This window comes from Drosophila mojavensis, unplaced genomic scaffold (genome assembly GCF_018153725.1).
Source record: "Drosophila mojavensis isolate 15081-1352.22 unplaced genomic scaffold, ASM1815372v1 contig_231, whole genome shotgun sequence".
NCBI lineage: Eukaryota > Metazoa > Arthropoda > Insecta > Diptera > Drosophilidae > Drosophila > Drosophila mojavensis.
This window is the reverse complement of record NW_025318772.1, coordinates 6,055,154-6,075,666: the sequence shown is the minus strand read 5'-3', so window position 1 is coordinate 6,075,666 and position 20,513 is coordinate 6,055,154. Positions and strand designations below refer to the sequence as shown.

At 42.8% G+C, this 20,513-nt stretch overlaps 5 protein-coding genes across 14 annotated transcripts in view; 4 read left to right on the top strand and 1 right to left on the bottom strand.

Moving 5' to 3' along the window:
* The window catches only part of LOC6575124 (transcription initiation factor TFIID subunit 1), a 58,110-nt gene extending 56,484 nt beyond the window's left edge, over positions 1–1,626 (top strand). For 3 of the 5 annotated variants that reach the window (XM_015167844.3, XM_015167846.3, XM_015167845.3), the window contains exon 6: positions 292–1,626. In XM_015167844.3, the coding sequence (XP_015023330.1) occupies positions 292–858 (567 nt within the window). In that variant the 3' untranslated portion in view covers positions 859–1,626. The remainder of the gene's footprint in view (positions 1–291) is intronic. The other 2 variants (XR_001449604.3, XR_006356894.1) reach the window with 1 other exon arrangement.
* An 850-nt stretch (positions 1,627–2,476) lies between these two features.
* LOC6575122 (organic cation transporter 1) lies at positions 2,477–4,924 on the top strand. The gene is made up of 4 exons (XM_002001104.4): positions 2,477–3,122; positions 3,344–3,602; positions 3,679–4,102; positions 4,189–4,924. Exons 1-4 carry the CDS (start codon positions 2,784–2,786, stop codon positions 4,838–4,840), a joined length of 1,674 nt encoding a protein of 557 aa, XP_002001140.1. The 5' UTR covers positions 2,477–2,783; the 3' UTR covers positions 4,841–4,924.
* A 481-nt stretch (positions 4,925–5,405) lies between these two features.
* On the top strand, positions 5,406–8,560 carry LOC6575121 (organic cation transporter protein). Of its 2 annotated transcripts, none has more exons than XM_002001103.4 (4): positions 5,406–6,497; positions 6,563–6,821; positions 6,891–7,314; positions 7,377–8,560. In XM_002001103.4, exons 1-4 carry the CDS (start codon positions 6,159–6,161, stop codon positions 8,002–8,004), a joined length of 1,650 nt encoding a protein of 549 aa, XP_002001139.1. In that variant the 5' UTR covers positions 5,406–6,158; the 3' UTR covers positions 8,005–8,560. The 2 variants fall into 2 exon arrangements, with proteins under 2 accessions (XP_002001139.1, XP_032583788.1); XM_032727897.2 differs by having other exon boundaries at positions 6,425–6,497; positions 6,594–6,821.
* A 744-nt stretch (positions 8,561–9,304) lies between these two features.
* On the top strand, positions 9,305–12,563 carry LOC6575120 (organic cation transporter protein). Its single transcript, XM_002001102.4, has 5 exons — positions 9,305–9,764; positions 9,829–10,087; positions 10,180–10,591; positions 10,656–11,162; positions 11,218–12,563. Exons 1-5 carry the CDS (start codon positions 9,423–9,425, stop codon positions 11,432–11,434), a joined length of 1,737 nt encoding a protein of 578 aa, XP_002001138.1. The 5' UTR covers positions 9,305–9,422; the 3' UTR covers positions 11,435–12,563.
* Positions 12,564–14,374: 1,811 nt separating this feature from the next.
* The window catches only part of LOC6575119 (serine-rich adhesin for platelets), a 53,757-nt gene continuing 47,618 nt past the window's right edge, over positions 14,375–20,513 (bottom strand). For all 5 annotated transcript variants that reach the window (XM_044008110.1, XM_032727878.2, XM_044008111.1 and 2 more), the window contains 6 exons: positions 16,741–16,928; positions 16,483–16,677; positions 16,159–16,413; positions 15,825–16,099; positions 15,555–15,763; positions 14,375–15,489 (listed from right to left, as the gene is read on the bottom strand). In XM_044008110.1, the coding sequence (XP_043864045.1) occupies positions 15,338–15,489; positions 15,555–15,763; positions 15,825–16,099; positions 16,159–16,413; positions 16,483–16,677; positions 16,741–16,928 (1,274 nt within the window). In that variant the 3' untranslated portion in view covers positions 14,375–15,337. The remainder of the gene's footprint in view (positions 15,490–15,554; positions 15,764–15,824; positions 16,100–16,158; positions 16,414–16,482; positions 16,678–16,740; positions 16,929–20,513) is intronic.

The window sequence follows — 20,513 nt, the reverse complement described above, 5'->3', positions numbered from 1 at the left end:
GATTTCCCAGCTAATTTATTGTATATATATATTTGACGTCCTGTGCTAATTGAAATATTATCTACTATATACCTACATATATCCTGCCTATGGTTGAGGTTCCTAACCTTCTTGCTATTTGATTTTGTGTTTCTCTAACATTTTATGCAAATATTACTATTATATGCTACCTTTTGACTTGTTTTTGTTTTGTGTTGTTTTGTTTTCTGTCATTTGCCTGTGCAATCAATGAGATCTACAAATTTTGATATTCTCTTTTCTTTTGCTCTTCTATTCAAAACTGATGCATAGAGTTTGGTAAATAACGAGAGTAAGCCAAATTTCCGTTTCAATAACAACAATTGGCAGTTGTGGCAAACAAGCAACAACAACAATAAGAACAATGAGAACAACAACAACAACAACCATATTATATTTATGGAACCCTTGACATACATCAAAGAAATGCCAAGTGATGAAGATGTATCCGAGGAGACGGCCTACGATTCGTATTACACGCAATACACAACGCCCGACTCCATGGACGGCGCCAGCGACAATCTGCTGGTGACCTTCGACTATGGCTATAGCGATTCCATTGGGGCACCCACACCACCGTTGCCTCCAGTCGCAGCGGCAGCTGTGGACGACTGTGGTGCGGATGGTGACTGCGCTATTTGGTTTGGCTCGCCGGCAAACGATGGCAATGCATTCAAGGTGCATCACGTGCGACATAGCCCATGCCTGCTCGAAGCGAGTCTGCAGTCCTTAATATCCTACGATGTGGACGAGTTCGAGGAGCCAGAGTCTGAGCAAGAGCGAGCACACGATCCGAATGCAGACAGAGAAGAATATTTTTATGATAGCATCGAAGGTTGAATGCACTTAAATTTTCATGCCACGGCAGCTTTTTTTTACTATTCAGATATTTGATATGCTATATATATATACACATATATATCCATTTATATATATAGGCACATAGATTTTTCAATTTTCAATTTCATAATTAGCTAGTCTACGCGATTGTTAGGCACGTCGTTGAGGCGTGTCGAAAGTACACGTTTGTATGTAATCTAGGTGATGTATGTATGTATGTAACGATGTATATCGAAAGACATGATTTAAGCAATATAGAAGTACTGTAAGTGTTGTGTATGTTATTGGCATGAATCGTACTAGGTCAGAGCCCGTTTGTAACTTGTTATTATTTGCTTCTCTCCTAATTATAACTATGTAACTACACTAAGTATACTCTACTTTATGACTATATTTGAGCATAACTTATGTCTAGTTGATTGTGTGCATCTATTGTAAAAGTCGTCATAAGTCTAATAGTTATTATTATCCATTATGCTTACTTATTTGTACTCTCAAACTAATTTAATGTAACTCGTATTAGCCAGCAGCTAAACTATATTTTAGTTGTAAATTATGAAATTTAGTTAACCACACGCATTGCATTGCATGAGATGGAGATGTATGTACAGAACTTTTTATATGAACTATGGATTGAAATGAAAGACAGCTATGTCTACACTTAGAACTTATCGTATACTGTTATCAAAATGCGTTTACTACATTTATAAAAACAAATATGATAAAAAAAGCAAGAGTTGACTAAGATAGAAAAAACAAAATGCAAATGATTTAAGAATCAAAAATAAAACACATACTATTATTAATATATTCAAGTGGCGAGAAATGTGAGCATATATCCATTTAAATAGCAATTGTAATTGAAGACAACATACTTATTAAAATCAAAACAAAACAACAACAAAATGAGAAAATAAAATACAAAAAAAAAAAATTATAATATTTTTCTGTGTTTTCTCTTCTTCAAATTATTTTATTTACATTTTATTTGCAACCCATAAATCAGAGCAATCAATAAAGGGGCACAAATTTAAATCAATTGACCATTTAGAATTTGAAAAATGCATGCAACATTTGGTGCAATGCCGAAGTTCAAATACCCTTCAAATATACTGTTATGCGGGTATGTAAATAAAACAATATAAAAAACCAGTTAAAGCTCAATTTTAAGGCATTATTTAGAGTTGTTTTAACGCTCAACTCATAACAGCCGATTACTTCGATTATTTAGAGATATAGACGAGCACCTGTACCTGAACATATTTTTGTCAGAATTGTTATGGTAAACGAGTTTGATTAGAAACCTGTTTTGAAACAAGTCCAGAATGTGTGTGATATTCTATATAGAAACAAGTAACAAAACATCTGTGACGATTGGCAAAACATAAGCCAGAAATCAACAGCTTGATTTAGAGCTCCAATATATGTATGTATGTATACCGAGCGGCTCTTGGGTGTGGCATGATTTGTACACAATTAATGGAACCCTTGGAAAGGGTATCATATAATTGCTAGCCTCGTTCGCACTTCATTCAATATGTTTAAACAAATTTTACATATGGTCTGCTGATGTAGGGTACATAGCCATACATAATTCAATTATCAGACTGAAAGAGAGCGCGCCGTGCATATAAGGAAAGTGTGGTAGAGAGGGAGACGGAGAGGCGTGGAGGTAAGGCCTCTCTCAGTCTATTACAGTACACAACCAGTCAACGCACAGTCCGCGCACTTCATAAACTTCTTTTGGTGCGGCCGCAACAACCAGTTGGCCAAACACGCTGCACGGCGGCAGGAGGCATTTGATACGCGTTTGGCTTGTAGTTCACTGGACTGGCAAAAGCATTTTTAAATAGCTACGCCTAAGATATGCAGTTATTAGAATTACGCACAAAGTCCCACAACACATAGGCAGCTCGCGAGAGATCATGGACTTCGATGAAATTTTGGCCAAGTGCGGCAATAGCCATCGCTACCAATATCTGCTGCTCGCGTTCTATGGCTTTCTCATGCTGGTTGTGTCAATGCACTACTTCTCCCAGAACGTGATCAGCTTTGTGCCCGATCACTGGTGCTATCACGAGCAGCTGAGGAATCGCAGCATCGCAGAGATCGAGGCCATCTATAAACAGTTCGATAAGCCCTCATGCACACGCCTGGTGACACTCGGAGATGATTCGAATGGCACCAATGCCATTGCCAGTGTGGAGCGATGTGATCGTTGGATCTATAACTACGAGTTCGGATTCAGAAGCATGAATACCGAGGTGAGTCGAACGAAATACTCTATATATGTAGCTGTATTAATAGATCGAAAGTATACAAATTCCGATATATTAAATTGTTTTTGTTATCGCAAATATGCAATAAGCATCTCAGTTGCATTTTATAATTACAAATTTCATTTTAGCTGAAATGTGTTCAGAGCTATTTCATATATGTATGTATGTATGTATTTTTTCTCCCATATGCACGTGGCAATGTTTAGCTTAATTGGGTATGCGATGCCGCGTACAAGGCGCGTGTCGGCCAATCCTTGTTCTTTGTGGGCTCCATGTGTGGCACTCTAATGTTTGGGCTGCTCGGCGATCGCATTGGCCGCGTCAAGGCCGTCATATTGGCCAATTGGTGCGGCTTCTTGGGCGACTTCTCGACCATATTTACTGGCAGCTTGACTGCCTTCTCTGTAACGCGTTTCGTGTCTGGCCTGGCTGCCGATGCCAACTCGTATCTGATGTACATATTGCGTAAGTATTGCAATTGCCCATTAGACATCACCGACTGTCAGCTGGCAGCACAGCTGACTGAGCTTATTTCCAACAGTCATCGAGTATGTCTCGCCGTCTTTGCGCAACGTGGGCCTGAACATGGTGATGGGGATCTTTTACTCGCTGGGCTTGATCGGAGCCGCTTGGCTGGCTGTGCTGGTGGGCAACTGGCGGCTGTTTCTGGCCTGCTCCTCGCTGCCGCTGCTCCTCGTCACACTCTTCTATTTCCTGGTGCAGGAAAGTGCCCAGTGGCTGGTAACACGTAACGATATCGATGGGGCCGTAAATCGGCTGCGTCGCGTGGCCAAGATCAATCGGCGTGTGGTCAGCGATGAGGACTTCAAGGCGTTCCGCAGCTATTGCCATTGCCACTACCGCATTACGGCTACGACTGCAGCGGAGAAGCCAGACTCCAAGCTGCTCGACATGCTGAAGACGCCGCGCATGCGCAGCAGCGCATTTAAAGTACTGCTCATTTTGTAAGCGAAAGCGATAGACACTTGCATATGCATGTGTGTGCGTGGCACAAGCGAAGCATAACTGGTTTTCGTACTCTTTTCAACAGCATCATCGTGGTGCCCTGCTATAACACCATCGCACGCAATGTGGAGGGCCTGGGCATATCGCCGTTCATACTCTTCTCGCTGAACGCGCTGATGCTGCCGCCCGCTGGCTATGTGCAGGGCTATCTGCAGGATGTGGCCGGGCGCAAAGCCACCGCAGTCAGCTGGATGATCCTCACTGGCATATTGGCCACCGCTGCGGGCCTGGTCATATCACTGGGCCAGAACCGCAATGTGTACCTCTTGGTCGGGCTGACGTTGCTCACACGCTTTGGCGTCTCGATTGCGGACGGAGTCAGCTCTCAGCTCTGCACCGAGCTCATACCCACCTGCGTGCGTGGGCGTGGTGTGGCTGTGGCACACGTCGTCGGCTTTGCGGCCTCCTTTCTATCGCCGTACATTCTGCATTTGGGCACGTACTCCAAGCCCGCACCCACGATTATAATCGGCCTGCTCTTCCTCTCCGGGGCGTATGTGTGTCTCCTACTGCCCGAGACACGCAACAAGAAGCTGCCCATGTCTCTAGCCGAGGGTGAGGAGTTCGGCAAGGGTGAAGGAATGTTTGATTTTCTGCATCAGCTGCGTAAGCAAGGCTCAGCCGAGAAGAAATTGGAAGCCGAATTAAAAACCAAAGAGGTCCAAGAAAGCAAATAGCTGTTCATTTGCTTATGATTTTATTCCTTAAATTATATTGTGAGTGCAAAAACTATATAAATATATTTATATAAATTTTTAGGATTATTATTATTATTATCTTTTTTTTTTTTTCAAAATAAACTAAAGAGCTTTAAGACATAAACTGTAACGTTTTGAATACATTTGGTTGCTCATACATATGCATGTTGACTGTCTCTAGGTCAAGTGGTTTGTCGAGAAATGAGATCTCTGCTGGCGAGTTTATCAAGTATATACATACATATGTATGTATGTATATCTTTAATTATATACATACATACGTACATATGCGTATATGTACGTGTTTAAAAATATATATTATTGTTATTATATTTTTAGATTTTTATCAAACACAGTGTACTAAAATTTACTGCACAATAGATTTTATTTACTTTTGGTATTAGCATGGACATGAAGAAACATGAAAGTACATAAAGACTCTCTTTATTTAAAGCAATTGTATTTGAAAAGTTCTAAATTTCTATCAAGAACTTGATTCTTAACGGAAGATATTTACATATCGTTATATACATATGTACATATACATATGTATGTATGTATAGTTTTTATCGGTTTGTCTGCAAACTGTTTAGATAAACGATTATTTTATTTCGATTACTTAAAATTAGCAATCAAGATTCAAAATAATATCGATCGATTGTTATCGTTATCGTTATCAATTTCATTTGTGCAAACTACACGCGTTTCAGAAACCCTTAAATATTAACAATTTCCCAAATCAAAATCAATTGATCTTGTGTTTCATCGAATTCGTAAAGATTACAGCTAGACTGTAAGATAATAATGCTAAACAAAAGATTTCGTATCTCGTTCCAATCGAGCTGACGACACTCAACTGTCTAATTGTAATGAGAATCGTGTTTAAATTACGAGGACGCCTATCACAAACGACTGAATACAACAACAAACAGAATTAGTTCGATTAATAATAGTAAATTGGTAGAATCGCGCCTTTCATTTCGCTGATATAGCATTGAGCGCTTATCAGTCAAGGAAAGGCCGGAGAGGAATTCCAGCAGTAGCAGAGCGCATTCGGGCACTCGAGTGACTCGAGCAAATCAGCTGGTTTCGACTACGCTCTTAACTATTTCTCAAAGAGGCCGCGGCCGAGCACGCCAGCTGACAGTACGTGCGTGGCATCGAACGAGAGCTGAACGCTGACTGCTCCTCTATTGCCGCCTCCGCACGGCACGAAGCGTTCGTACGGCACGCATACGGAGTGGAGTCTCCATCGGGTTCGGAGTCAAGAGCGGAGAATCTGGCACAAAGCATTGCCATGGATTTCGATGAGATACTGGCCAAGTGCGGCAACAGGCATCGCTATCAATACCTGCTGCTTGGCCTCTACAGTCTGTTGATGTTCGTAACATCGATGCACAACTTCTCACAGAACGTGATTGGCTTTGTGCCCGATCACTGGTGCTATCACAAGCAGTTGGAAAACCGCAGCTTCGCACAAATCGAGGCCATCTATAATCAGTTCGATTATCCCTCATGCACGCGCCTGGAGACGATCGGCCCAGATTATGATGGGCGGAACGCAACTGTCAGTGGGGAGCAATGCGATCGTTGGATCTATAACTATGATTTCGGATTTAGAAGCATGAACACTGAGGTGAGTTCTGCTATTCGCAACGATGGCTATATATCTTCTATAATCTTATCTAACTCATTGTACAGCTTAATTGGGTCTGCGATGATGCCTATAAAGCACCCGTGGGACAATCTTTCTTTTTTATAGGCTCCATGTTTGGCACGCTCATCTTTGGCATTCTGGGCGACAAAATTGGGCGAATCAAGTCTGTTATTTTGGCCAATATGTGCGGCTTTTTGGGCGACTTCTCAACGATCTTTACGAGCAGCCTGTTTGCCTTCTCCACAGCACGATTTGTGTCGGGTCTCGCGGTGGATGCCAACACCTATCTCATGTATATTCTTGGTGTGTAGTGATGCTACAATCTCTGGCTATATGTTAATTATTGGGCTTAAAGCAACTTATCTCTTGCAGCGCTCGAGTATCTTCCTCCCTCGCTACGCAATTCCAGCCTGAGCATAAGCATGGGCATCTTTTACTGCCTGGGCATGATTAGCTCCTGCGGATTGGCCGTCCTGGCGGGCCATTGGCGGATATTCCTAGCCTGCTCCTCGCTGCCGCTGCTGCTGATCGTACTGTTCTATTTTCTGGTGCAGGAGAGCGCCCAGTGGCTGGTCACTCGAAATGATATCGATGGGGCCGTACGGTGCTTGCGGCGCGTGGCCAAAATGAATCGTCGTAAGGTCAGCGAGGAGGATTTTCAGGAGTTCCGAAAATATTGCCAGATCAATTGCATCAAGAAAGCGCAGGAGTCTAATGAGCATGAGCAGGACAAATTCATTGACCTGTTCAAGACGCCGCACTTGCGCAAAACCATCATCATCATGCTGACCACATTGTAAGTGAAATACCACAGATATCACAGAGCATTGCTGATCGAATGATGTACTACGGTTTCAGCACTATCGTAACGGTCTGCTATAACACCTTGGCACGCAATGTGGAGGGTCTGGGTATATCCCCGTTGATAATGTTCTCGCTGAGCGCACTGACCCTGCCGCCCTCTGGTTTCATCCAAGCCGATATCCAGAAGCGCATCGGCCGCAAGGGCTCTTCCGTGCTGTCATTGCTGCTCACGGGCCTGTTTACGGCAGCCAGTGGAATAGCGTTGTCCGTTTGGCAGAATCCCAGTACGGTGCTCTTGATATCACTGATGATTGCTTCCCGGTTCGGTCTATCCATTTGCTATGGCTCGACTTTGCTGTTCTCCACGGAGCTGGTGCCCACCTGTGTGCGTTCCCGTGGCCTCAGCGTGGCGCACATGGTCGGCGCGGCTGCCTCCCTGCTCTCGCCCTACATTCTGCACCTGGGCACCTTCTACAGAGCCGGCCCCTCGATTATACTCTGCCTGCTGTTCCTAACCGGTGCCTTCTTCTGCCTGTTGCTGCCAGAGACGGAGAATCGCAGGTTGCCCATTACACTGGCCGAGGGCGAACAGTTTGGCAGAGGAGAACGCATGTTTGACTTTTTAAGGCAACCAAAGGCCGAGCAAACTGAAGCTGCGACTCCTCTCAAGCAAACTTCTTGATGTACTACAATGGTTCCTGTATGGAACTTTGAGTTTGATCAATTAATTAATTAAGCTGCGCCATCTCATCGACATATGTGAAGAATGCGACAAAGGGGCAGAGCTAATGAGTGACGTACTTAAGAGTATCAGACTACAATATACCCTGTACGCGAGTGAATACCATCGCATCGCTTCTCAACTGATTGGAGCAAATTGAGTTGCGAAAGTATTCGATTAGAAAAACTGTTAAATAATATTAAGTTTATTTTAATCACTGTCATAATCAATTTGCATAATATATGCAATATTCAATATTGTGGTTGGAAAACATGATTTCTGTTATGATGACGAAGGAATTTATTAAGAACTTATTATCTAAATCCACAAGCAGATACTGAATGCATACATTACCATATTTTAATTTTATTTGTATAATTTAACTGCCATTTATATTGGATATTTTGGAAACTTATTTTAGAAATATAATAGAAATCGTTTTACAAAAGAGAATGTACAAACTTTTGCTTATCAAACATGGATATTTTTAGAAAATATACAGACAATGAGTAAATATTTAAAACACGTTTGTTTTCAATATGCATATGTCTCTCTATATCTTTGGCTCTCTTTGTACAGCGGGTATAAGCAATATTATAAGAGTGGTTACTCATCAAGTTTGTTGGCAAACAAGCAGCCACTAAATGTTATAAGAGAATGGGAAAGAGAATGGCAGAGAGTGAGAGTGGAGGCATTTGTAGGCAATACGAATGTTGGACGAACCTATAGAATAAGTATATCTTTTATGTACACAAAACTGCATATCATTCATATGCTATTCAGATTAAATACAACTATAAATCTAGCGTCTAACAGTAAATAGTATATATGTATACACACTCACGCACCCACTTACGACGCTTTTGGTGAGCTCTCTTGATAAGCTCTGAGATACAATGTTAAGGCTGACGGAACGTTAACATTTGAATGTAATTAATTGACCATTGAATAACATTGCGTTTCTTATACACACATACATATATGTAGATATATATAATTCAAGTCTAAAATGTATGTTTTCTCATATCTATATTTGTAGATACACACAAATTAGCGCGGCGCTTCAGATAGACGCCGGTCTCTCTCTCTAGATTAAGGCGAATAAGTGGATTCACTTAAATAATAAAGCATTTATTTCGTAATGGATAGAACGCGACACACACACACACACACACACATAGAGAGACACACAGCACGCCAATGCGATGCGATAAGCAACCGAACAACAATCTTATCGGAGCCAAAGTGAAACAGAAACTGCGTCCGAGCACTCTGTGCAAATCTGATGGCTGAGGGCCACAACTATATGCCGCTGGGCCGCATTCGGATTTCAGTCTTGACAGAATCTCTGGCCGAGCACAGCGAGAGCGCGTGCCGCAATGGACTTTGATAAAATTCTGGAAAAATGCGGCGATGCGGGGCGGTATCAGTATCTGATTCTGCTGCTGCTGGGCTACATAGCATTTACCAGCACGGTGCACTACTACTCCCAGAACATCATTGGGTTTGTGCCTCAGCACTGGTGCTACCACGAGGAGCTGGAGAATCGCACTCACGAGGAGATCGCCGCCATTTATGCGCCCTTCGGCAGCAAGGCTGCCTGCACGCGCCTCGACAAGATCGAGGTCCACGAGGGAGTCTACAATGTGACCGTGAGCAGTCAGAGCTGTGAGCGCTGGATATACAAATATGACTATGGATTCCGCAGCATGAACGTCGAGGTGAGTAGCACGAAACGTAAGTGCAAGTGAATCCTTTGATTGTCTCCAACGGATCATTGCGCAGCTCAACTGGGTCTGCGAGAATGCGTACAAGGCGCGCATTGGGCAGTCGCTCTTCTTCTTGGGCTCCCTAATGGGCACCTTCGCCTTTGGCATGCTGGGCGATCGGATTGGCCGTGTGCGCGCCGTCATCTTGGCGAATCAGTGCGGCTTCGTGGGTGACTTCCTGACCACGTACGCCTCCAATCTGACACAGTTCAGCGCGTTCCGCTGCATCTCCGGCCTGGCTGCAACAGCCAACTATTATCTGATGTTTATTCTAGGTAAGCATTGCGTATCTGCTCATCTCTTTATCAGCTCTGCTCATCCGTCTGACTCTCTTTGTCTCTCTCTCTCTCTCTCTCTGGCATGGCAGTGCTCGAGTTTCTGGCGCCGAAGCTGAGGAATTTGGCTATCAGCGGAGTGCTCGGACTGTGCTTCTGCCTGGGCGCGCTGGTAGCGCCGTGGTTATCTGTCTTGGCCGGCAATTGGCGCATCTATCTGACGTTCTCCGCGCTGCTGCAGCTCATCGTCGCGCTCTTCTATTTTGTGGTTCAGGAGAGTGCACAGTGGCTGATCACGCGCAACAATGTCGAGGGCGCCATTGCCAGATTGAAGCTCATTGCCCACTTCAATGGCCGCCAGGTGCCCCCCGCCGACTTTGAGGCGTTTCGGCGGCATTGCACCGCCAAGCGCAAGCACGAGAGCCAGCAGAACAAAGCCACACTCTTCGACCTGATGCGCACTCCACGTTTGCGGAAGACTGCACTTATTGTCATCTTCACCTTGTGAGTTGCTCTCAGTCGTCGGTAAAGTGCGTATTTTAGTCAACACGTTAACATTTATCCGCAGCATGCTGATATCCCTGAGCTTCAACACCATCTCTAGAAATGTGGAGGGTCTGGGTATGTCGCCATTTGTGGTTTTCTCGCTATTTGCTGTGGTGGTGCCACCCTCTGGATTGCTGCAGGGCCTCATGCAAAGTCGCCTGGGCCGCAAGGCCACCTGTTTTGTGGCCTTGGCTGGCACGAGTCTGCTGGCCTGCGCCCTGGGCGTGTGCCTCTCCTTCGAAAGCGTCCAGTTAAATGCCTCCCTGCTGCTGGCCTTTGCGATGCCCACAAGACTGGGCATCTCGATATGCTACACGACCTTCTCACAGTACTCGTCGGAGCTGTTGCCCACCTGTGTGCGCTCCCGTGGCATAGCCACAGCACACTTGGCCGCTGCGGCGGCCTCGGTTACCTCACCTTACCTGATACACCTGGGCACCAAGTGGGCCGCTGGCCCATCGTTCATTCTGACGGCGTTGCTGCTGACTGCGGCGCTGTTCTCGCTGCTGCTGCCGGAAACGAACAATAGGTGAGTGGGCCAAATATAAGTCAAGTATTAAACCTATAACACTGTCGTCCCCTAGGCAACTGCCCATTACACTGGAGGACGGCGAGGCCTTTGGCAAGGGCGAGTCTATGCTGTCCTTCGATTGCTGGCGAGCTCGGGACGATGATGTGCTGAAGCAACCCGCCGAGGAGCTCAAGTTAAACGCACTTAATGGCGCGCGTCGAAATACCTCACCGGAAACGGAAGCGGAAGGTGTAGTGGAAGCGGATGCGGATCCGGAAGCGGAAGCGTAAACTAGCCTTCTCGCTCGCCTGTGTATACTATATGCATACCCACATGTATTTAAAACGCCAAAGTATTAGAGATCAAACACACATTTTAGTTCCGAAAGTTGTCAGTAGATGAGAAATTTATTTGATTGATTTTGGGTCACAGTATTCAACATAATATTAATTTATATATATATATTCACATATATAAATAGATAGAGAGAGAGTTGTTTGTATATGTAAATTTTGTAATCCTGTCGTGATTGCTTACATAGGTTTAAGTAAAGTGTACATAGGGCATGTACTCGCAAAAGAGTATGTAAGCATTTGCATTTAACTTCATATATGCCATAAATGTAATGGCTTCAATTTTAAAGATTTTTTTTGTGTATATTTTTTTGTATTTTCTTTATATTTGTTTCTTTTTGTGTTTTGCATTTTATTTAAGAGCTAGAGAAAGTCTTAAACAGTACAAAATAGATATCGCTTAGCCCTGTTTGAAACACTCATTGGAAAAACTTATAAAGTCTGGGCCTTAGGAGCTTTAACTTAAGTCTAGGTGTAATATCCAGGACAGAGATTGTGGGAAATATATATTCGTGTAAATGTATTCATGCTCCTCTTGAACAATTTTGGATGCCAATATAGTGAAGTCATTAAGTGGATTTTCTAATAACCATGCGATTCATTACTAAGCCGAAACATGTCCCAAGTATTATTTTCTCTCAACCGAATTCAATTTGTATGATCTAAAAACTTGTCTGCGCTCAAACTACATCTCTTAATAGTTATAACAGATACTCATTCAAAACGAATGTTTGATCTCAATGAACCCAAACAAATGTTTTTCATATTTCTAACTCTGGTATCCTGAATACCCCTACCCGAGCCACTATGAAAGTACCACTTAAAGTATTTTCGATCACATCAGTTTCAGGAATGGAGCAAAACTGTGCTAATTTCCATATCCCAATTCTGCATGATAAATTATGTAACACTAATTTGTGTTGGATGCATTCCACAAAACTATTTTTCTGCTTTCTTTTGTATATTAACACAACATATTTTATATATTATATTGTATATATGTATAATCTGATTGATTTCTTTCAAGTTTTCTCAGATCTTAATTGCTAAATTTGAGCACTCTTTGCAATTGCTGTCAAATAGTACATAAATATATCATGATATACGTTATTTTAAGGTGAGTTTCTTTTCGGCAATCAAGCGGAGACCTAATCACGTCAGATCTATCGAAAGAATTTCTCAAATCGGTAATATAATGCCATGTCACATAACAGTTTGCATTCGCTTATTACTACTTTATCTCTTGCTACTCTTTTATTGTATATATATATATCCTATGTATAGGTGTATATAACTGACTATGTAATCTCATAATATGTGTATATATATTGTAGGATTGCAGTATAAATATACCATTTAATAAACTCTAGTTCACAATAGTTCAGTTTGAATCCAAAAAATGCGTAAACAGTAAAAAGGTAAAAAGATTTCTCATGATTTTTTGGATACTCCGGAGTAAATACGAGGAGTTAATAGCACCATGCGAGTGAGTAGTGAGTTTAGTTTGAAATAGTCGAATAGTCTAGTAGTCGAATAGCTATAAATTGTTAAAACACAATTCACAATTTATGAGCCTAACTTAAGTTGAGATGTCGAAGTTAGAGTAGGACTGATCTTCTATCCTGCCTTGGGAGCTAGGGCTAAAGTAAAAAAATATATAGATATATTTTAAGCACTACATTGAACATTCGAGATGAGAAACAAACTACTTTTGTGTAAACAATAGTATTAACTATTTCCATATAATTAGGCTGTCAACAATTTAATATTATTTGTTTTCTTGTTTTTTAACCATTTTTAAATGTTGTTTTTTTTTTTTATATATATTTTTTTTTTCGCTGGCATTGCTAGCCCGCAACGATTATTTTCAGGAGTTTTGTAAGTTCTAATAATCTATAATATGCCACTAAATACCATTTATTTTCTTTAAATTTTGTTTTGTTTTGCAATTTTTGCTGCTTATTGTTTGATTTTATATCATGTGATGCTGTTGTTGATGTTGAGAAAATTGTAATGCCCACATTTTTGTATATATATAAATATCTCAATATTATATAATAGCAAACCGTTAAATCCCTGTGGGTTCATTATCATCCAATTTCGCGCGTGTACGTGTGTGTGTGTGAGTATGTGTGTGTGTTTCGAAAACATTGAGTATAAAAGACAAGCGGTATTTAGGCAACGAGTGATTCAGCAATTTTCTTTTATCAAAAAACATTTCCTATAAATCTTTTTTTTTTTTTTTTTTTTTTAAGTTTCATTCAACATTATTATTTGTATGCATGTAGGTTTTTTCAATGTAAACTTACACAAAAAGCATTCATAAGATTCGTTTTTTTATATATATATTAAATTTAATTTTTTCTTGACTTATATATATATGTATATATGTTTATATATATTTCCAACAATTTTGTATTGTAGTATAATCGAACGCCTTAAGGAGCTGCCTCGAAGTATTTCTTAATATTACATACACATATAGGCATGTATGTATATTGTGAATATAAAAGTTCCACAACAAATAGATTTTTAGCAACAAGAGGTTGGAGGGAGAGTGACATATAGATTGTATTTATATCTTATGATTTGATTTTATAATATATATATTCTTTTAGCTTTGGCTGCTATTTTGTTGAGTTTTGGTGGGTATCTAATGAAGTAGTCGGGTATTTATATGATATTATGAAGCTTAGCTGAGTTGATTTATTTAGTTGCACTGTGCTTGCGATATGCTTGAAGTCCGGATTGATATAATATACGTGTATATGTATATGTTCATGTCAATATGAATATGTAAAGATTCGAATGACGTTTGCTTAAGAGCTAGAAATAGTGTTGGCAAATCAAAAACTTGTAGAAACGAAAACAAAAAAGTTGCATTTACAAAAACATTGTTATTTGTATTTTTCGATTATGTTTTTCTTTTTTTTGTATAGGTACTAGTACATATTATGTATTACATAGCTTAGAGTTTATGTCGGTTTAGTTATTATCGTAGATTTAATGCATACAGTATGCAAAATTGCAAGTTCCATTTGTTTTTGGACAAAAAAATACACACACAAATGATCCTAAGTTAGCGTATATCAATATATATAAATATATATTTGTATATACATATGTATATACACATGTCTATGTATATGTATATGTATATGGGCTAATTTGTCGACATCCTCGACTCCATCATCGTCATTTTACTGAGCAATCCGCGTGTTTGCTATACAATTTATAGTATCTTCTGGGTTATGACCCTCTTATAATTAGTGCAATAATTTGATAACACTTTAGTTGTTAGTTTGCTTGTTGGTTTTTCGTATTTGAACATTGTGCTGCTTAAACTACAAAAACAATACAGATAAATTGCAGCGTCATCTCTACTGCTAATGCTAATGCTGATGTCTGGCCTTCAGTCAGACACGCCATAGTCATAAACATATGTATGTGCTATGTATGTATGTCTGACTGCCATATATTCGAGTATTGGAAATCATTCTAATTGTTACAAACTTGCAAATCAAACTTCAATCATTCAATCGATCGATTCGCAATCGAATGGCTTCGAGTCGGATCGAATCGAATGGAATCATGAATTTCATTCATGCTTAACTTTCTAGTAATGCTTGTCATCGTACCCTATTGTGTAATACCTATTACATTATCAATACAATTCAACACAATTCAAATACAAATACAAATACAAATGACGTATTCGTGTGCCAGGGGAGAAAACTGGTAACTGCCACACAGTAGTGAACGTGTCTTTGTGTGAGTGTACTTGTGTAGGCGTGGCTAGGCAATAAATTACTAATGTGCAAATTGTGACGGGAACTGTGCCTATGGCAATGTCGAACGTATGCCATCCAAGCTGGAGCGTAGCACTAGGCTGCCTTCGACCCAGAAGTTGGGACGGTCTAGCATATTCTGCCACAGAGATACCTCCTTGCCGGTAGCATCCATCCAATCCACCTGACGCCCATAGCTGCGACCTGTGGGGAGAGAAGAAGAGAGTAAGTAAGGCAAACGTAAGCTACTAGCTGTTGCTAGCACTCACCTGTGCCCGTGGAGAAGCGTATGCCGCCAATAAACTCGTTGCTGGCCAGGCGATCGTGATCCCAGACGGTCAGCTCCAGAGCACGCTCCGACAGATCCTTTAGGGAGACGTCCTCATAGACAAACGTATAATTCCAGCTGGGATGTAAAGTGCGCTTCACCACCGGCGTCTTCTGCTTGGAGCTGCGCGTGCGATCCGGTAACAGGTAGCTAAGGGATACAAAGGATTAGGGCGAATTCCGGTTAATATCAACTGTGGTGGCACACTCACCTCTTGCAGAAGGCATCGCAGGTGCCATTGGTCTTGATGGGACTCAGGTGCTTGGCCTCTTTGACCAGCACGTGCAGCTGTCCGCCCTTGGTGCTGCGATCGGACTTGGAAGTCACAGATTTGATGCTGCCCCCAAACTTGCGCAGATTCGAGGAGCTGCCTGTGAGGCTGGAGCCACGCGAGAATATCGAAGACTTTAGATTCTCTGGCGGAATGTATTTGAGACCCACAACAATATCGCCGCGATAGGTGGCCACATCATCGAATGGTTCGCTCTACAGATGAGAATCGATTAGACTTGAGGGAATATTACAGACAGGACGGGACTACTTACGCGCTCCTGCAGCAAATACCACTGTGACTGGGGATTGTCGAAGAGACGGCCTTGCAGATTGACACTGACCTCGCCCAGGAAATCGTTGCGTCCAAACATGTCCGAGTGCCAGACGGTCAACCACAAAGTTTTCGACTCCAGGCTGGCAAGGGACGTATGGAAGCGCAGCGTCTCATCAAAGATGGGATTCAGTGTGTGCTTCTTGACTTTGGTCTTGCGTTTGCCAGCCTTCGACTTATCGGGTAACAAGTAAACCTGCAGAAAGTACAACGAAAATAATATTTAAATGTTGTCGAATGGTCGAGCAGCACTTTGAGTTGTTACCTTGACATAGGGATCGCTGCGATTGCGTTTGGCATCGACAGCAGCCAAATCCTTGCAGCGCACCACATGAATCTCCAAGGCGCCCAGCTTATAGTTGTACTGCATGCCGAACTCCACCTGACCCTTTACCACCACAGTGCCATAGCGACCCTCGCCGGCGCCCGAATAAACGCTGGCCATGGACTCCGAGCGCACCTGTCCGAACAGAGAGTATAAGAGCTGCATGGGACTCTTATTTTTGCTGGCAGTTTTACTTACGCCTAGGGAACTGAGGCTGCTGCGATTCTGGTGCATGGCCACCAGCCGATCGATATCCTCATCCGACTGGGCCGGCCATGTTTCGCTCGAGGCACGCGACTGTATCGGACTGGAGGCAGCGGCATCCGGATTGCGTTGTCCAATAACCGGAGATTTGCTGAGCTCATCGGCAGCTGCTCTGGCTTCCTCTGTGGATGCAGAAAATAAATGGTATTTTAGACATTTCCTCAATTACAATCAACGAGCCAGTCAACAGTCTCTCTCTCTCCAACACACACACACACACACACACATGCACACTCGATATGATTGAGTAGAAAACGAAATAATGATTCGGTGGAAGGCAAGCGTCAGTTGGTTGCATGCAACGGGGTGGCAGGTGGGGCAGGCAGATGAAGCTGTGCCGCCTACCTTGCACCTGCTGAAACGTCACATGGAGCGGCGTGCGGCGCTGCAGATTCAGCGACAGCCTCATCTCAGCTGCAGCAGCAGTCGTAGCAGTGGCGCCAGGAAGGTCCTCCTCGAGCGTTTCAAGGAAACGATCCGAGTTGGAGCGCAGGCTGTCATCCCAGGTCCAAGCGCGACGCTTGATCTGCGCCTGGCACATGGATGGCTGCAACTGTTGCTGCTGCCGCTGCTGCTGCTGCTGCTTCTGCTGCTGCTGTCGCTGTGACTGGGGTGGGGCACTGCTGCTGCGCTCTAGGCCAGCCGCTGCCGTCTCGTCTGTTGCCTGATTAAAGTCGGTCTCAGCCGTTTGCTCACTTTGCCTGCTGCCACTGGCCACGGCCTCGCGCTGCTTCATCTCGAGTATGTAGGCTGCGACCTTGGCATCAATGTCATCCTCCTCCTCCTCGGAGTCACAGTGATAGCCGCCGACTGCCCCTCGGTGTCGGCCGCAGCATTTGCCCCACTGCAGCCACCAGCTCCATTTCGATTTGGCGGCTCCACCGCTGCGCCAATAGCTCTTGTAGCTGCGTTGGCGTCGCCGTCGCCTGCGCCAGCAACGCCAACGCCAGCAGCGGCAAAGGCGCAGCCAACGTGACTTTTTCTGGCCAGTGGGCGTGGCCTGGGCTTGACTGCTGCTGTTGCTGCTGCGTAAACGATTCAGTGCAGCATATTGTATTTGGGCGGCAGCAGGATGGGTCTCCACACCCGTTGCCGTCGGCTTAACGACTTTGCCATAGTTGTGCACACTCACAATGGCAGCTGTTGGCGGCTTCGATCTGGACGGGCGCACAAACTCATTGTAGCCGGTGGAAACTTTGGGCGTTTTATTGTTGCCCCGCTTGCCAATTAAGCGCGTCACTTTTCTCATTATCGACGTTATGAGTTTTATAATTGAACGGATCGGCCATTAATTGACGTCGCTTTTCTGACTGACAAAAGTCTTGCCTCAATTTCTAGCATACCCTGTATATACAAGAAGATCAACAGAGGGGCGAGATGACACCAATATTAACGTATATAACTAAAAAGCAGTCTCCTAGGCAACCATTTATATAGTTTATCAGAAGAAAACATTGCCAAAATCTTTCGAGTGATCAAGAAATTAAACAATTTCGGGTAATGCAGCGTATCTGCCAGTCGGTCATTCTTGCCCAGCTCAGCTGCGCTTGTCTTGCTAGTTTTTGCTGCTCTTAAAAAGTTAATTGCATTTGGCAACAGCAACAGCTGCTCAAATTGTCGCATTTATGGACTCACAATGAGTGCCGATAACGAACTGCGCGAAGCGATAAGCAATCTCCACCATAGCGAAAAAATAGAGCAAAACACAAAGCAGGGGAGCTGGGAATATTTTGACACGTAATTCGGTTTAGAATTTTCCATGTGTGCTATCTGAAGCACGAATATGTTGTGGCTGGCCAACCACTGGGAAGTGAACTCAAGGTGTTCGCTCTAATTCAATTGAAATTATGGCAAATCGCACTTGAACTTGCCTCGGCCTTGAATTGTGCCCGCAATTAGATACCCTCGCAGTCGGCTAATGGCCATAATTGGGCTATGAAATGTTGAGAATTGAAGGCTTGGCAAAACAAACGAATAACTAATGGCAAAAAAAAAAAAAAAAAACTGGGTCGCATAACGCCCCGAAAATAAAAATATTTCGTCTGGAATTATGAATTTTTACTACGGCCATAAGTTTTTGTTGCCTGCTTGCGGGGTACAGAAAATTTCCTGAATGCAGTCACGATTTGTTGACAATGTTTTCGGTTTTAGACTTTTGTATTTTATGGAACTTTTTCATAATTTCCGCTAGCAGGGCGGCATACATAAGTGGGGCTAGCGCCAAAAGCGTTGGAAATCAACTTTAAATAAATAAAAACCGAAAACGAAAACGAGAAAATAAACAAAACAAAATTAAACACTTTCACTTCAGCTCAGCGAATTGTCGGACGTTCCGACTTATGGAGTCAGTGCAGCGCTATTTAAAAATACTTTTTAAAAAAGCAGTAACGATTTCAATTCCGATTTCGATTTTGGTTTCGGTTGGGGGCTATGGAGCGCGTCGCGATCAAGTGCCGTTAAGCGTAACGCTATAACTGAGCTCCACTCAGAAGAACTCGACCACATCTTGAGAATTTCTACGCAAATCTAAGTTTTATTCAATTATTGAAATATTGAACTCTCGCTGGACAGAGGTCGCCATTTGTCGCAGTGCCAATGGAAGTGCAATTAACGAAATGATTCCAGCTGCTGGCATCCAGCGAGTGCAACAGAGACAGGCATATTTGATCTGCTCGTGGGGTTAATTTGATTACAAGCGCCACGAATAACGGGTGTGTCGTGCGGCGGCACAGGGTGTCCGCATAACAGGGTGCTCGGCCATTTCCGCAACAATAATCCCGTAATGAGTGTGAAATGGCTTGTGGCATGCCTCACTTGCCATTTAAATATAAGTATGTGCATGCAAATAGTTTTAAGCGCTGCATTTCAAATGCCGGATGGCCAAAGACTCTTCCGTGCTCAGTGTGCACAGTGGTGCAGTCAGCCAAGCACGAAACCCCACTCGAAATTCTGTTGCCAGTTGCCTGTTCGCTGTTCGCTGTTCGTTGTTGGTGTCAACGCGGGTTCAAAAACATTAATTATTGTATGCAAAAGAGCAAATAATCGCATAGCAAACAGGAAATAAGCAGGCAAAACACTTTATCAACGTCGAGAGCTTAAATGATATTGTGCGCAGGCATTGAGTGGACTTCAGATTCGGTTTCAGCCCCAGTCGCAGATCCATTGAACCACTGGCCAAGCGTATAATTGTATTTATTTTCTGGTAAAATTGCCAAAAAAAAAAAAAAAGCAGCAGCAACAACAACAACTACAACCGAAATGATTTGGTTACACAAAGCTGTTTAAACAGCAAAGCAGTCAAAGCGTCAGCCGAAGTGGCTTATTTACATTAGGGTTGAACGCGTGACACGGCACGCAATAGTTATTTCCATTTCGATTTACTGACTTTTACTACGCAGAGCCCGTAAAGACGAACTCAACTACCAAGAAAAGTGAATCACTATAAAGTAGCTTCTAGTTCATCAGCTTATCTGCATCTGCTTCTGCTGCAACTGCGACCAAGTACAATATTATCTGTGACTATGCGTATTATTTGTAAAGATAAAGCACAAGTAAAACTTGACACAAAAGCCATTAAATTGAAATTTAAAACTCCAGAAAAATTAATGTCGTAAATTCAATTACAATTCATAGGCGCGCTGAATTCTGCAGAATTTTTGAGTTGCGTAATTTATGGGCGGAATTTCAATTAGTTTCTGTTTGCATAA